This window comes from Peromyscus leucopus, chromosome 23 (genome assembly GCF_004664715.2).
Source record: "Peromyscus leucopus breed LL Stock chromosome 23, UCI_PerLeu_2.1, whole genome shotgun sequence".
Taxonomy (NCBI): Eukaryota; Metazoa; Chordata; class Mammalia; order Rodentia; family Cricetidae; genus Peromyscus; species Peromyscus leucopus.
In genome coordinates this window covers 4,614,390-4,628,862 of record NC_051082.1, presented here as the reverse complement: position 1 = coordinate 4,628,862, position 14,473 = coordinate 4,614,390, and the positions used below count along the sequence as shown (strand labels likewise).

The 14,473-nt window shown below is 52.9% G+C and overlaps 1 protein-coding gene across 1 annotated transcript in view; it reads right to left on the bottom strand.

Moving 5' to 3' along the window:
• Positions 1 to 244: 244 nt before the first annotated feature.
• LOC114686973 (acetyl-CoA carboxylase 2-like) overlaps positions 245 to 14,473 on the bottom strand; it is a 62,382-nt gene continuing 48,153 nt past the window's right edge. The window contains exons 8-18 of the mRNA XM_028861677.2: positions 14,118 to 14,227; positions 13,890 to 14,000; positions 11,004 to 11,213; positions 10,584 to 10,754; positions 8,296 to 8,457; positions 6,631 to 6,794; positions 4,793 to 4,943; positions 4,610 to 4,713; positions 3,258 to 3,339; positions 1,658 to 1,803; positions 245 to 527 (exon numbers count right to left, since the gene is read on the bottom strand). Of these exons, the coding sequence (XP_028717510.1) occupies positions 245 to 527; positions 1,658 to 1,803; positions 3,258 to 3,339; positions 4,610 to 4,713; positions 4,793 to 4,943; positions 6,631 to 6,794; positions 8,296 to 8,457; positions 10,584 to 10,754; positions 11,004 to 11,213; positions 13,890 to 14,000; positions 14,118 to 14,227 (1,694 nt within the window). The remainder of the gene's footprint in view (positions 528 to 1,657; positions 1,804 to 3,257; positions 3,340 to 4,609; positions 4,714 to 4,792; positions 4,944 to 6,630; positions 6,795 to 8,295; positions 8,458 to 10,583; positions 10,755 to 11,003; positions 11,214 to 13,889; positions 14,001 to 14,117; positions 14,228 to 14,473) is intronic.

Below are 14,473 nucleotides of genomic sequence, written 5' to 3'. Positions count from 1 at the left end.
CCTCATGAACTTGCTGAGGTTATAAAAGTGGAATGCTGGCCTAGCATGCTTTAGGGCTTAGGGTCCAGCCTCGGATACCAAAAGTGAAGGTGCACAGATCACCACCCCTGGACGGTCAGTGCTCAGTCAGTTCTGGCTTGTGGTTTTAATCACTGTCACCACCATTACTAAGCAGTTCTTATTCCTTCCAGGAGATGCAGGCAATCGGAGCTCTCTTTTAAAATATTCTTTGAATATCCCAGGTTTAGGCTGAACCTCCCAAGCCAAGGGCAGAGGCAAGGCCTGATGGACGAGGGGCGGGGTCTAGGGGGCCTGATGGCTGAGGGGCGGGGTTTCGGGACTGCACCCCACAGCCCCAGGGCTGTCTCTCCCTCACCTCCATCTCAGCGTAGCTGCTCCCAGCTTCCACGTGGTCTCCATCCTCCACCGTGTACTGTGTCAGCTTCCCAGCCGAGGGGGCTCTCAGGACCGTGGGGTCATTCTCCTTCTCAAACACGCACGTCTTATTGCCAATAGTGATCCGGTAACTAGGGGGTCGGGGAGAGTGGGATGTGGGAGACGGATGAGGCCCAGCACAGACAGCCAGACTTCGGGGTAATTTCCCTTTCCTAGGGCAGGCATTCCATCACCCTCTGTGAGGCATTACAGCCTTTTTTTTTTTTCTTTCTTTCTTTTTTTAGATTTAGAAAAAAAATTAAGATTTATTTTTATTTTATGTGCACTGATATCTTGCCCGAATGTATTTCTGTGTGGGGGGGTTTGATCCCATGGAACTGGAGTTATATAGACAGTTGTAAGCTGCTGTGTGGGTGATGGATTGGACCCAGGTCCTCTGGAAAAGCAGCCAGTGCTCTTAACTGCTGAGCCTTCTCTCCAGTCCCGGGCCTTTATTTTTTGTGGCTGAAAACTAATTTCTATTACTGACATAATCCTCCAGAGCCTGGCACAGGGAAATCAATCAATCAATACTATTCAATAACTCTAATTTTTTTGTTTGTTTGTTTTTTGTTTTTCAAGACAGGGTTTCTCTGTGCAGTTTTGGTTCCTGTCCTGGATCTCGCTCTGTAGACCAGGCTGGCTTCGAACTCACAGAGATCCACCTGGCTCTGCCTCCCGTGTGCTGGGATTAAAAGCCTGCAGCTTCCAGCACCCATCAGGACACAAAGCTAGCCCCTTCCTGCCACTGTCTGTCCAGTGTGTCATCTTCTGCCATAGGCTAGAAGCCCAGGAGTGATGACATCTTCACCCCTAGCTGAGCACACTGCCCATAGTAGCTCAGTGGCCAGCCATTGGATGGGGTATCTAGCCTGTGCGCATCCTCCAGGGCGGTGGGCCCTGTCGCTCAGACCCGGGGCAGCTGGCACCTCCTCACTTACCCTGCAGACCATGGAGCGGGTTGTCACTTCCTGTTTGGCCCTGCATCCCCTGGTAACTGGAAATGGTAACTGCCTGGGGACCCCGACCCTCAAACACCTACCAGGTGCATGGAGCTCCAGCCAGGATGGGGACTCTCTCCGAATGCCCCAGATCGAACCCAAGCAGGCTTGAGCTGGAACCTCAGGCCTGCAGAGGCCAGCTTTGCCTTTCAGCTCCTACAGAGGAAGCCGCACACCCACACACACACACACACGCTGCCCACGCCCCGGCACTCACGCACCTGTCCACTTCTTCCTTCATGTACGTGGTGTAGCTGCTACCATTGTAGGACAGGAGCAGCCCCCCATCGTTCAGCCGGTGGGCATCGATCTCGATGTGGCAGTCATTCATGATGAGGACGAACACAGTCAGGGACTGCCGGGCCACCTGTGGGGACATCAGAACCCCCGTGGCTCCTACGGTGCGCACGAGCCAGCAGTCTGCTCCTGCCCTGGCTGTGGACAGACGGCTTCGGGCTGCAGACACGGGCCCTGTGGAGCCATCCCTGGCTGAGCCGGGTTTCCTGGGGATTCCAGTGTCCAAGCGTCACTCTGGCCGGCAGGGACTGGGGCTTGTCTCTGCTCAGGCAGCCATGGAGGCTCTGTCAGGGACCTAGTGCCCTCAGCTGTATGTGCCCCCCCCCCCGAAACCAAGCCTCAGGGGAGATCTTAGTAGGAAGTGGGACCCCTGGTTCAAGTACACACGTCATGAGGACGGAGCCTTCTTAGCACCCTTAGAAAAGGGACCCCGGGCCGTGAGATGACGCAGGTGATGGCACCTGCCATCAAGCCCTGACAAGCTGAGTTTGATCCCTGGGATCCACCTGGTGGGAAGAGAATCAACTCCTGAAAGCTATCTTTGACACACAGACACATATGCACATGCACACACACACACATATGCACATACACACACACACACACACACACACATTTTGTGGGAAGAGAATCAACTCTCGAAAGCTGTCTTTCACACACACACACACATATGCACATACACATACACATATGCACACATACACATATGCACATACACACATATGCACATACACACACATATGCACATACACACACATATGCACATACACACACATATGCACATACACACACATATGCACATACACACACTTTGTACTCTCTCTCACACACACACACACACACTGTACATACATATATATGTACACACACACATGAACGAATGAACAAACAAATTCAATTTAGAAGTTATTAAAGGAACTCCAAAGAGTCCCCTTGCCCTCTTCCACCACAGGAAGACACACAGCGAAAGAGGATCCCCACTGCAAACCAGAAACGGGCCCTCAGAAGATACTGAATTGGCCCATGCCTTGACCCTGGATGTCCCGGCCTCAGAACTATGAGTAATGCCTCCTGTGGTTTACGAGCCCCTGGTCTATGTATTCTGCTATGAAACCCGGAATGGACAGAGACTCCTGAATACAGTCGATAGCTTAGGAGATCCGGGACACTGGAGGGAGGCGTGTACACTGGTCTCTGGCCCAGGCTCTACTCTTCCATTGCCATGAAATATCAACCCAAACCCGGCCCTTATCCATCATATCTTCACAACATACACACAGGTGTTACGTCACACACAGACAAGTGTGTGATAAAAGATAGTGAGAAATAAGTTTCAGCATTCTTTGGGTACCACTCCGCCTTTCTCTCCTAAACTCAGAGTGTTCAGAGTTCAAGGTCATGGACCACAGAGAGCCCCGAGGGACACGCTGCTCAGACCCCCACATGAAGACCCCACTCCGGGTTCACAGAAGTCAGGCTCAAAATGGTAGGAACGTCTGAGACGCACAGAGACTGCGCCTTTACCTTGAGGATGTACTTGACGCCTCCATAAATCAACTCAACATCCACAATGTTCAGCAGAGAATCAGCCGGGAGGACCTGACCCCTGATGGAGAAGATGGATGTGACATCAGTCCAGGGAGGAGCAGAGGTCCCTACAGCACCCCTTGGGCTCAGCGACGTCCTCCATGGCCCCCAGAAGGCTGGAGCAGAACTCAGGGCAGAGCTGGGCTCCACCCCCAACACTGGGCTCCACCCCCAGCACTGGGCTCCACCCCCAACACTGGGCTCCACCCCAACACTGGGCTCCACCCCAGACTGGGCTCCACCCCCAGCACTGGGCTCCACCCCCAACACTGGGCTCCACCCCAACACTGGGCTCCACCCCCAGCACTGGGCTCCACCCCCAACACTGGCTCCCCCCCACACTGGCTCCACCCCCAGCACTGGGCTCCACCCCCAACACTGGGCTCCACCCCCAGCATCATCAAGCGGTCAGTCAGCTGGCTTTCTGCCCTTCATGGGCACCAGTGAAGCAGACAGAGCCGAGACTGATTAACAGTGTGGGACACAGATCCCAGAGTGGAACTGGCACCCACTGAAGAACGGGACATTTTTAAGTGGCTTCAAAACCTTAATGATGGCTTCTCCTAGGAGAAAGTCCCACATGGAAGTCAGGTGTGGTGGCATGCGTCTATTAACCTGGCACTGGGGAGGGTAAGGCAGGAGGGTGAGTCAGCCCAAACTGTCTCACAAAAATATAAATGGGGGAAAGCGGGGGGTGGGGGGTGTCTGCCACCCTCTAGCACGTGGGCTGTGAGTATCCTGTCACTCAACGGAGTGAGCAATGGCTACTGTTTATTCTTTGACACTTTTTGTGGGCACACCATTTGTTTGTCATGGCTCTTTTCAAGAGAGGGCACTTGGTTCTTATTGCTGGGCCACACAGGGAACGGGCCCGCCTTGGCGTGTAGTAGGCAGGAGTCACGGATTCTGCCGCCACCCTACAATACACAGGACGGTCCTCCCAAACGACGATCCAGGCAGAAGTTGCCTGGCAGGCCTCACTGCCACCCTATGGGCCCTCCATACCCACAAACCTCTCTGGCTCAGCCCCAGCCTCTTCCAGGCAACACAGGCTTACCCACAGAATGTCGAAGGCAAGCCCAAAGGAGAGGCAGCCTCAAAGCACATCCCACCTGGCATGATGGCACACCAGTATAACCCCAGCGCTCGGGAGGCTGAGGCAGGAGGATCCAATTCGGATGCCAGCATGAGCTACTTAATGAGTCTATTTCCAAACACCACAAAAAGGCCACCCTGCCCTCCATGCTGCCCACACACCACAGGAGGAACAAGAGAACTGCCCGCCCTACCTTTCCAAGGAGTGCAAGAAATCCGTCATGCAGGTTCTGAACATCGCATCTGCCACGTTCAAGGCCCCACACACCACCCCGAGCATGATGTCCGGCTTCTCTGCCTAGGAAAGACTCCGGGTCTCGGTACCTGCCGGCAGCATGGATCTCGGCCACCCCCGGGGAGGCAACGCGGCTTCCTACCTGTACCCGCTCAGCGATGAGGTGGTCCAGCCACCCTGTATCGATGTCGTTGTTCTGGAAGCTCTCGGTCTCCAGAAGGTTCACGAGGTATTCCACAGTGGTCCGGAAGTCACCCCGGATGGAGAGTTCCTTCAAAGCCACTACCATGTTGCTGGAGGGGAAAGACACGTGATTGGTTTCCACTCACCCACGGTTGCTGTGGATGTCCATGATGTGTTTCTCGGGGCACCCGGGAGCTTCTGGATGGGATGACCAAGATCAGTCTCAGCTCCACATGAACTGGCACATGAGTAACTTACCTACCTGGGCCTCAGTTACCTCATCTGAAAAATGGGGGGATAACCCTGCTGCCTGCAGGACTTGAGGTTTGCAAAGAGATGCTCCATGTAAAGCCCTATCAGTTAACATGGCTGTGAGTGTGATTAGGCCCCAGGGTCTAAACACCGATTGTTTGGACATGTAAAGAGGGGCGTGTCTCTCTGGCTCTGGCTCCCCTTGGCCTAATCTCCTGTCCTCAGAAGAGCCTCTGCAGCCTGTTCCCCACTGCTCCGCCCAGGTGTGCCGGCTGCCCCTGGCTCAGCAGCTTGGCGCACTGCGGGGCTGTGGGTCTGCAGTGGACGTTTCTGCGGACAGGCACTAGGGTGGGCAGATTCCTAGAGAGCCAACCCCAGACTCCGAGGCGAGCGGCCCCCATCTGCCAGACTCTGGCAGCAGTGAGGGCTGGAGTTTCCTCCCGAGTCCGCTGCCATCAGCACCACCGTTTGAGACTCGCCTCAGGGCTTTCACTTGGAGCGCACTGGGCCCACCTCCTGCAGTTAATTAAGTCCGGTTTGCTGCAAATCTCCCTCCATACTCTCCAAAGCCCTCAATTGGCCACAGAATGTGATTAAAATGAATTAGCCTACGCTGACAGAGGAGTACCACCATCACAACTATCAAACTGAACTAAATTAATTCATGGTTAAATAATTAGGCCAGCCTAATGCTTTTTATTTATTTATTTTTTTTAATGTGCATTGGTGTTTTGCCTGCATGTCGGTGAGGGTGTCAGGTACCGTGGAACTGGAGTTACAGACAGCCATGAGCTGCCATGTGGGTGCTGGGAACTGAACCCAGGCCCTGTGGAAGAACAGCCAGTGTTCTTAACCACTGAGCCATCTCCCCAGCCCACGAGTCTAATGTTTTATTGAACGAAACAGTCCCTGATGTCTCTGGGCTGTCACTCTGGAGAGTGACTACCTGCATGGGAGTGTTTAATTATAACACAAACTGGATTTTATCTTCCTGGGCCCATGTCAAGGCAGGAAGATTCAAGAGGAGCAGCAGAGGAGTCCTTGGTTAATATGAGTTCCTCAGTCTGAAGAAACTACTGCGGCGGGATTTGACTAGACAGGGAACAGAGGCCACTGTCTTGGGCTTGAGGTGGAGACCAGGGAGCAGCAGGACACCCCTGGAAGAAACGAGTCTCAGCGTGAATATGGAACTATTTATGAGGTTGACATGTCAAGGTGCCTCTGCCCTCTTCAGAGCCTAGTCCTCGGCACCCAGAGACACCTCTTAATCGCTTTGTGTCTCTCCTTGAGGCTAGACCTCTGGCATGCTCAAGACCCAGTGGTGAGCTCTGTGCCATGCACCAGTCTCCAACAAAGAGACGCTGTTCTCGAACTTCAGCTGCCTTGTGAGATCTAGGCTCAAACTCGGGTGACCAGACCTGTATAGACAAGTATTTCCGAGTGTTTGTTTCTTAAAAGAGGGAGACGGGGATGGAGAGAGGGAGGGAGGAAGGGAGGGGAAGACAAGAGGCAGAGAGGGAAGAGAAGCAAGCAGGAAATACTGACGAAATGGCCTCTTCCCGGTTCTCGCCCCAGGAGAAGCAGTGCCCGAACTGCGAGTCCGCGAACTCGTGCAAGCCCCCAGCAGCCGCCACGCTGAAGTAGCCCCATACGTTCTTGTTGCTGCGGAAGTTCAGCTCCTGGACTGTCCCCGAGCTTGGCTTAAAACCCTGGAGCCCAGATAGACAGAAAAAAAAAGAGAGAGAGAGAAAGAGAGACAGACAGAAGTCGTTACTCCAAGTACATTGTGTCTTAGTGGTGATTTGGTTCAGGGTCATCAACAGACAGACAACTCCCACAATGGCTGTGGGCGTGTCTATCTGTGGGCGGGACATCAACAATCAACACCCACAACAACTGTGGGCGTGTCTATCTGTGAACTTGTCTGTGGGCGTGTCTATCTGTAGGCATGTCTGTGAATCTGTCCAGGTGAGCACCTGGTTAGGGAGATAAGCACTCCATAATAGCACTGGTTTTGCAAGCAGGAAGGAGGGCCTGGGTTTGATCCCCAGAACTCAGATAAAAAAAGCATCATGTACACGTGATCTCAGCACTGGCCGGGCAGAGACAGGCAGATGCCAGGGGCTCCCTGGCCAGCTCAGCGGAGCCTTTAGCATACTTGTGAGCTCCCAGCCAGTGAGAGATCCTGTCTTAAAAAACAAGGTGGCTGTGGCCGGGCGGTGGTAGCGCACGCCTTTAATCCCAGCACTTGGGAGGCAGAGGCAGGCGGATCTCTGTGAGTTCGAGGCCAGCCTGGCTACCAAGTGAGTTCAGAAAGGCACAAAGCTATACAGAGAAACCCTGTCTCGAAAAATAAAAAAAAAAAAAAAAAAAAAAAAAAAAAAACAAGGTGGCTGTGTAGCGGTGGCACACGCCTTTAATCTCAGCACTCAGGAGACAGAGACAGACAGAGCTCTTGTGAGTTCGAGGTCAGCCTGGTCTACAGAAGAGCCAAGGCTATACAGAGAAATGCTGCCTCAAATAAATAAATAAATAAATAAATAAAAATAAAAAATAAATTAAAACATGCCGGGCGGTGGTGGCTCATGCCTTTAATCTCAGCACTCGGGAGGCAGAGGCAGGTAGATCTCTGTGTAGTTTTGGTGCCTGTCCTGGATCTCACTCTGTAGACCAGGATGGCTTTGAACAAAAAAAATAGATAAATATAATAAAGTAAAACACAACAATGAACACAACAGAGCCGACTGGTGAGTCCCAGAAGAATGAGCAGCCAGAAAATGTGTAAGCAATTATGCCAGGCAATTTGCTTTCAAGACCCCATTAAGAACAAGCCACAGGGGACCTGCCACAGGGGACTTCCCACAGGCTCCCTGAAAGACGAGACCACAGCAAAAAGCACACAGAACCAGAAATTCAAGAACTTTGGCTCTGAATCTGGCTGCACACGCCAAAGATGGAAACCGTGTGGAGAGTCGGGAATGGGCTTCGTTGACTCCCGGCAGGCTATAATATGACCACCAGCACCATGAGGTCATGTGAGTGAGGGCTTTCCTGAAACCCAAAGCCATGACACGCAGCTCCCACACTCAGCTTCTTGTGTATACTGAGAAGCCCAGGTGCTGGTGACACCCCCCTCTCCAAGGCAAAGACCAGGGCCCACCATTCTCTGGGAGTCTACGGTTAATGGAAACACAGGGGCCCCACACTTGCCTCATCCGGGTTTTCACTGGTGATCCTGGCTGCAATGACGTGACCTCGGGCGACAGGAGGGCTCAGAGGGGCCTCAAAAGAAATGGGGGTCACTCCCCAAGGGGATTCTCCATACAGAAGTCGTATGTCCTTCAGCCGGTGCAGGGGCACCCCCATGGCGATCTAAATGGAGAAACCCATCCCACAGGTCAGTCTGCTAGGATCCCGGCCCTGAAACATGGAGGGCAACATCACACCAGGAGCAAATCCGTGCTTAAGTCAGAGGCTAGCCATATCTAGTGTGGCTGGGTGGTGGTGGCGCACGCCTTTAACCCCAGCACTCGGGAGGCAGAGGCATGGGGATCTCTGTGAGTTCGAGGCCAGCCTGGGCTATAGAATGAGATCCAGGACAGGCACCAAAACTACACAGAGAAACCCTGTCTCGAAAAAATAAAAAGGAACTATTGGAACAATTAGGAACGTTTAATATAGACAGTATATCGATTAAACACTGGCCGATGCCGTATTTCCCATGGGCTATAAGTACATTGTGACATTGTCCCAGACACCTTGTGCCTTTATACGGCAGTATTCGGAGACTGGTCACAAAGGTTCAGTACCACCTGTGGCTTCAAAACCCTCTCTGCCTCGTGGTCTCCCAGAAGTCAAGGCCACACACCTCCAACTCAGGTAAGAAACTGTGCTGTTTGGGGGCCTTGCAGACCCTCCCCAAAGCCTCCCGATGAATGTATGTTCCTATCCAGTACCTGGCTCCTTGGCATGTGGGCTAGGCCAGGATGAACTCTGCACTACCCAGGCCCAGACATGCTTAGCTTTGGAGATTCAAGGTGTCGTGGCTGCAGACAAGGTTATCTCTTTAAGGGAAGGCTCTCTCTCTGTCTCTCTCCCCTCCTCCCTTCCCTCCCCCTCTCTCTCTTTCTCCCCACCCCCTCCCTCTTCCCCATACCCCCTCAAGGTCCCCTCATGCTGCACTCTTCCATCTCAAGGCCCCATCGTGGCCCCTGTGATCACGAAGCCCTTCCCTGATTAAACAAATGTTCCATAGCACAAACAAATGTAACACATCTTAAAATAATATTCTACAACATTTCCCCCTTTTTGTCTAAATGCCCAGCACCCACATCAGGAGACTCGTCGTGATGCTTCTAACTCCAGCTCCAGAGGATCTGATGACCTCAGGCCTCCAAGGGCACCTGCACCCATGTGGTGCACATAAACTCATGCAGATACACACAAATAAAAATAAATAATGCTTTTTAAAAAAAATCTTTCAAAAAACAACAATGTATAAATAGGGAAGGAGGGGAGACCAGAGGGAAGGGGCATTGATTTTTAAAATGTGAGAACTCTCATTAACAAAGGAGTCCTTAGCCTTGGGCCACAGGCCCTCAGAATTTGTGTAATATACATTACATCAGTGAACTGCCATGTGCTGTTTAAGCTAACTGAGAGGCCAGCTCTGGAGGCATGGTCACCACCCCCTAATGCTATCCTAAGAGTGTCTTCTCAAACCCTTGTCCAGGACAAGCTGGCTCTGTGGAATAGAAAGCAGAACAGCCTGAGTGAGGTCACCACATCTAAGAGCAAGGCCACCAAGTCCTTGCAAACAAAAGGAAAGCAAAACCAGTGTCTTTGAAAACAGCCGGGAGGTCGGTCATTGCCGGCCACCTTCCCAAAGCAAGAGCCTCGGCTGCTGTTCACACTGGTGTTCACACTGTTCCCAACTGCCTCGGCTGGGGAGAAGATGTTCTGCCCAGAACCCTCTTAGCCAAATGCTCCCGCAGATGGTTTGGGTCCCAGGCTTCCCCAGTGTGTCCCGCCTGATGGCCCATGTGACTGATCTAACCCCCTTCCACCACCCTGCTCCTCGTGCTCCTCGGTGCTTTATCCCACTCCTGTTTGCTGTACACTTAATAAGCCCCTTCGAGGATTGGAGAGATGGCTTGGCAGTTAAGAGCACTGGCTGCTCTTCCAGAGGTCCTGAGTTCAACTCCCAGCAACCACATGGTGGCTCACAACCATCTGTAATGAGATCTGGTGCCCTCTTCTGGCCTGCAGACGTACATGCACACATAATAAATCTTAAAAAAATAAATAAATAAATAATTAAATAAATAAATAAATAAATAAACCTTCAAAGCCCAAAGCATGACCAGTGGATCATTCTCCCTCCGAAACAGTGTGACTCTAGGCCAAGTGAAAAAGAAAGTCTTCCTCCTTTTACGTAAAAAGCAGAGGTGGGCGCGCACCCGCCCAGGGCTTGGGGCCCGTCCTCAGGTCCCCCTCACCTGCAGCTGTGCGGCGGGCAGGTTGACGTCTGCGATCATTTCAGTACACGGATGCTCCACTTGCAAGCGTGGGTTCAGCTCCAAGAAATGGAAGCTGCCGTCCTGGCTGTACAGGTATTCCACTGTACCGGCGCTCACGTAACCCACGGTCTTGGCCAGGAGGACGGCACACTGCAGAGGCAGACAGGAGCCAAGGGCTTCCAGCCGCTCTGGGGTGAGTGGCAGCCACCACTCCCCCCCCCAAGTGCACTCTGGGGAGCTGCCCTTGGGAGTCCTGACCAGTGATGAACACCTCTGTGCGATGCTGAGATCACCCCACCCACCCCGGGATGGGCTCCCTGCCACACCCACACCTTGCAGCTACCGTGGCTATAGCCCGTTTCTTCTGAGCTGCCCCAAGCCCAGGGCTGCCAGAGGCACCTGTTCCATGAACTCAAACACAGCTGGAGCGGCGATGGTGGCTGGCGCCTCCTCGATAATCTTCTGGTGCCGCCTCTGGATGGAGCAGTCGCGTCCAAACAGCGACACAGCGTTTCCATACTGATCTGCCAGGACCTGGACCTCCAGGTGCCGCGCATTCTGGGCCAGCTTCATGAGAAAGATAGGCGAGCCCGGGATCTCGCTCTGCACCTGTCGGGGAAGCACAGGTGGCGGATGATCCCGGGGATACTCCAGCTCTGGAAGCTTCTGCAAGTTCTCGGAAGGAAACATTCAAGAATAGCAATGATATGGGCAGGGGCTCCTCCCAGCCTCTACCCATTCCTCACTCTCATTTTTCCTCCAGCAGACACATGCTATCCTTCCTCATTGTTTTTAAGTCAAACGCTGTTAAAAGGGTACCATTTCCCCAACAACCCTACACTAAGGATGTCACACGAAGTGGAACGTGGTGTGGTCTGTACCTGTAACCTCAGGACCCAAGAGTCTGAAGCAGGAAGGCTGTCAAAAGTTTAGGGCCAGCCTGAGCTACATGGGGAATTCAAGACTAGCCTCAGCTACACAGCAAAACACAAGACAAACAACAATGAAAATGCACCCCCTGAGTTTAGTTTTCTGGGGGTGTAGCACAGGGCAGGGTGTAATAATTAATGCATTGTGCACTTGAAATCTGCTCAAAGAAGTCTCAAGCATGCTTCCCAAGCGCACGTAAGCACGTGCGGTGCTGGATCTTTGAGAATCACCCCAGCAAATATATGAAGGACGGAACACCACTCGGAACAGTTTAAACACACGCAGCTTTATCTGTCGAACAGCGATCCACAGAGGGGTGGGAGTGGGCCTGCGAGCTACCTTTCCCCTGCACACGCAGTAACATACAGAATGCTTCTTTAGACAAAATGCCCCCGCATCCACCTCTGGGCTGGGGGAACCTGGGTGACGGAAGAGCAGACGGGAACCATCCCCGCTGATGCTCCGAGTTTCTGGAAGCTCTTCCTGAGCCTGCTCACCCAGCAGACACAACATGGCAGTGAATCCGATGTCAGGATACGGCACTTCCATGCTGAGAGCGGGACCACAGGAGACCCTTTCTAGCAGGTTCTCAAAGTGTATTCGCCAGGGCATGAGAAGTGTATGGGCCTAACTGAGCCTTTCTCCAGAGGGCTTTTGCTGTTATCTGAGACAGAGTCTCACTGCAGCTCTAACTAGCCTTAGTCTCCCTATGTAGACCAGGCTAGCCCTGCATTCACAGAGATGCACCTGCCTCTGCCTCCTGGTTAAAGGTGTGCTGGCTCTTCAAAGGTCTCTACTGAAGAAATAATTCAAAAGGGGGGGAAAGCAAGACATTGTTTATATCAAATACCAGGACATGACATGTGTGCGTGATACCACGTCATGGGGTGTGTGTGAGTGTGGGTGGGAAAATGTGGGTGGTGTAGGTGAGTATGTATGAGTATGCGTGTGTGTGTGAGTGGATACATGTAGGTGAGTATGAGTGTAGGTGGGTGTGGGTGGGTGAGTGTGGGAAAGTGTGGGCAGGTGGGTGAGTGGGTAGGGCTGGGGTGGAGCCAGGCAAACGTTTCATGCTTGCTAGGCAAATGCTCCACCATGAGTGACACTCTATGTCACTGATATGTCAGAATGTGGTGTTCCCTCCAGGGCTAACGTTGGAGCTTAATCCCCTCGTGAGGAAATAAAAGGGTAGAAAGGAAATTTAATACAACTGTGGCGTCTGGAGGCCAGGCCTTTTAGAGGTGATCAGAAGTGTGTAAGGGCATCAGGCTAGAGCCTCTGGTTGAATCCTGGTGGCTTTGTAAGAGACCAGAAGACACACACACATGCCACGCATACCACACATGCCACACACACACCACACACACCACACATGCCACACATACACTACACATGCCATGTGGTGTCTTGAATCACTCTGGTACTCTACCAGCAAGAAGGGTGTTGTTGCCAGGCATGGTGGCGCACACCTTTAACCCCAGCACTCAGGAGGCAGAGGCAGGCGGATCTCTGTGAGTTCGAGGCCAGCCTGGTCTACAGAGTGAGTTCCAGGACAGCCAGAGCCACACAGAGAAACTCTGCCTAGAAAAGCCAACACACACACACACACACACACACACACACACACACACACACATTTGTTACATGCCTGCAGCCTGGTAGTATAAGTCCTGAACGCACTGTGATGAAAGGCGGTGATAACAGAGGGAGAAGCCACGCCCACAGGGAAACCGAACATCCCGACGCTTAAAAACATAAACCCCAAACCATAAGATTTACAAAATACCGTGGGCAAATAGGTGAGCATTTCAGAGACCCCCCTAAGGCAAGACTCCGCCCATCTGAAGGGATGCTGCAAAGGCCAGCAGGAGCCACAGGCCTCTGGGAGCCACGATGTGCACATTTGCTTCAAAGAACAACACAGAATGGGTGTGTGGCTCAGTGGCCACACACTGAGAGCACTTGTTTAGAAGTGTGAGCCCTTGGGTTCCCACCCCAGCACCACTAGAAAACTGAGTTCAAATCCCCAGAACCTGAATACATAGCAGTGTGTGTGTGTGAGCTTTCTACCTACAGAGACGGGACGTGGGACAGGGTCACCTCTGAAAACTCATGGGCCAACCAGCCTAGCATGTGCAGCAGCCAAAAACGATATGAACACTTGTCACCAACATGTGGAGGACAGACAACTCTGACACTCCCTCAACCTGACACTCACACACAACACTTAAACAACCAACAACAAAACCCAGCTCTATAGACCCAGCTCCTGCACATGCTGTCCCCACTTAGGAGGGTATTGCTAACGACTGGACTGAGGCCGAGGCAGGGAAGGGCCCAGGCGAGAGCACGCACTTGTCTGAAGAGCATCGGGAAGTCCTCTGCACTCTCAGCCTTGCGGATGCCTTTTCCTCCGCCGCCTTCGGAGGCTTTGATCATGAGTGGAAACCCAACTTTCTCTGCCGCCTGAGGGAGGAAGACAAACAGGCCCTTTAAATGGGACAAGTCCAACAGCAGGGTGGGTGTAGGCGGTGTCACGCTGGCCCGTGGTCACCACGCTGGCCCTGCGCACTCTGCCGCTACCTCCAAGCCTTCCTCCACGTCTTTCACACAGCCTCGTTCGTAGACGTCTTCTGGGACGCTGATGCATTTACCCTGGTGCCTGCTGTCCTCCGTCCACTCCACGGTGAGACCTGAAGGGGACAAAGAGTTGTGTTCTCCTGAGGACCGCAGGAGCACAGCCCGGCAGCCACACCTACGTGTTTCAGGATCCTGAATGGGAATCAAAGCTTAAGGGACATATGCAAGGGCTGGAGAGCGTTCAGCGGTCACCAGCGCTCTCGGCTCTTCCGGAAGATCTCTTCCCAGCACCGGAGTCGGGCAGCCCACAGCAGCCGCTAATTCCAGCTCCAAAGGGTCCGACAGCCTCTTCTGGCCTC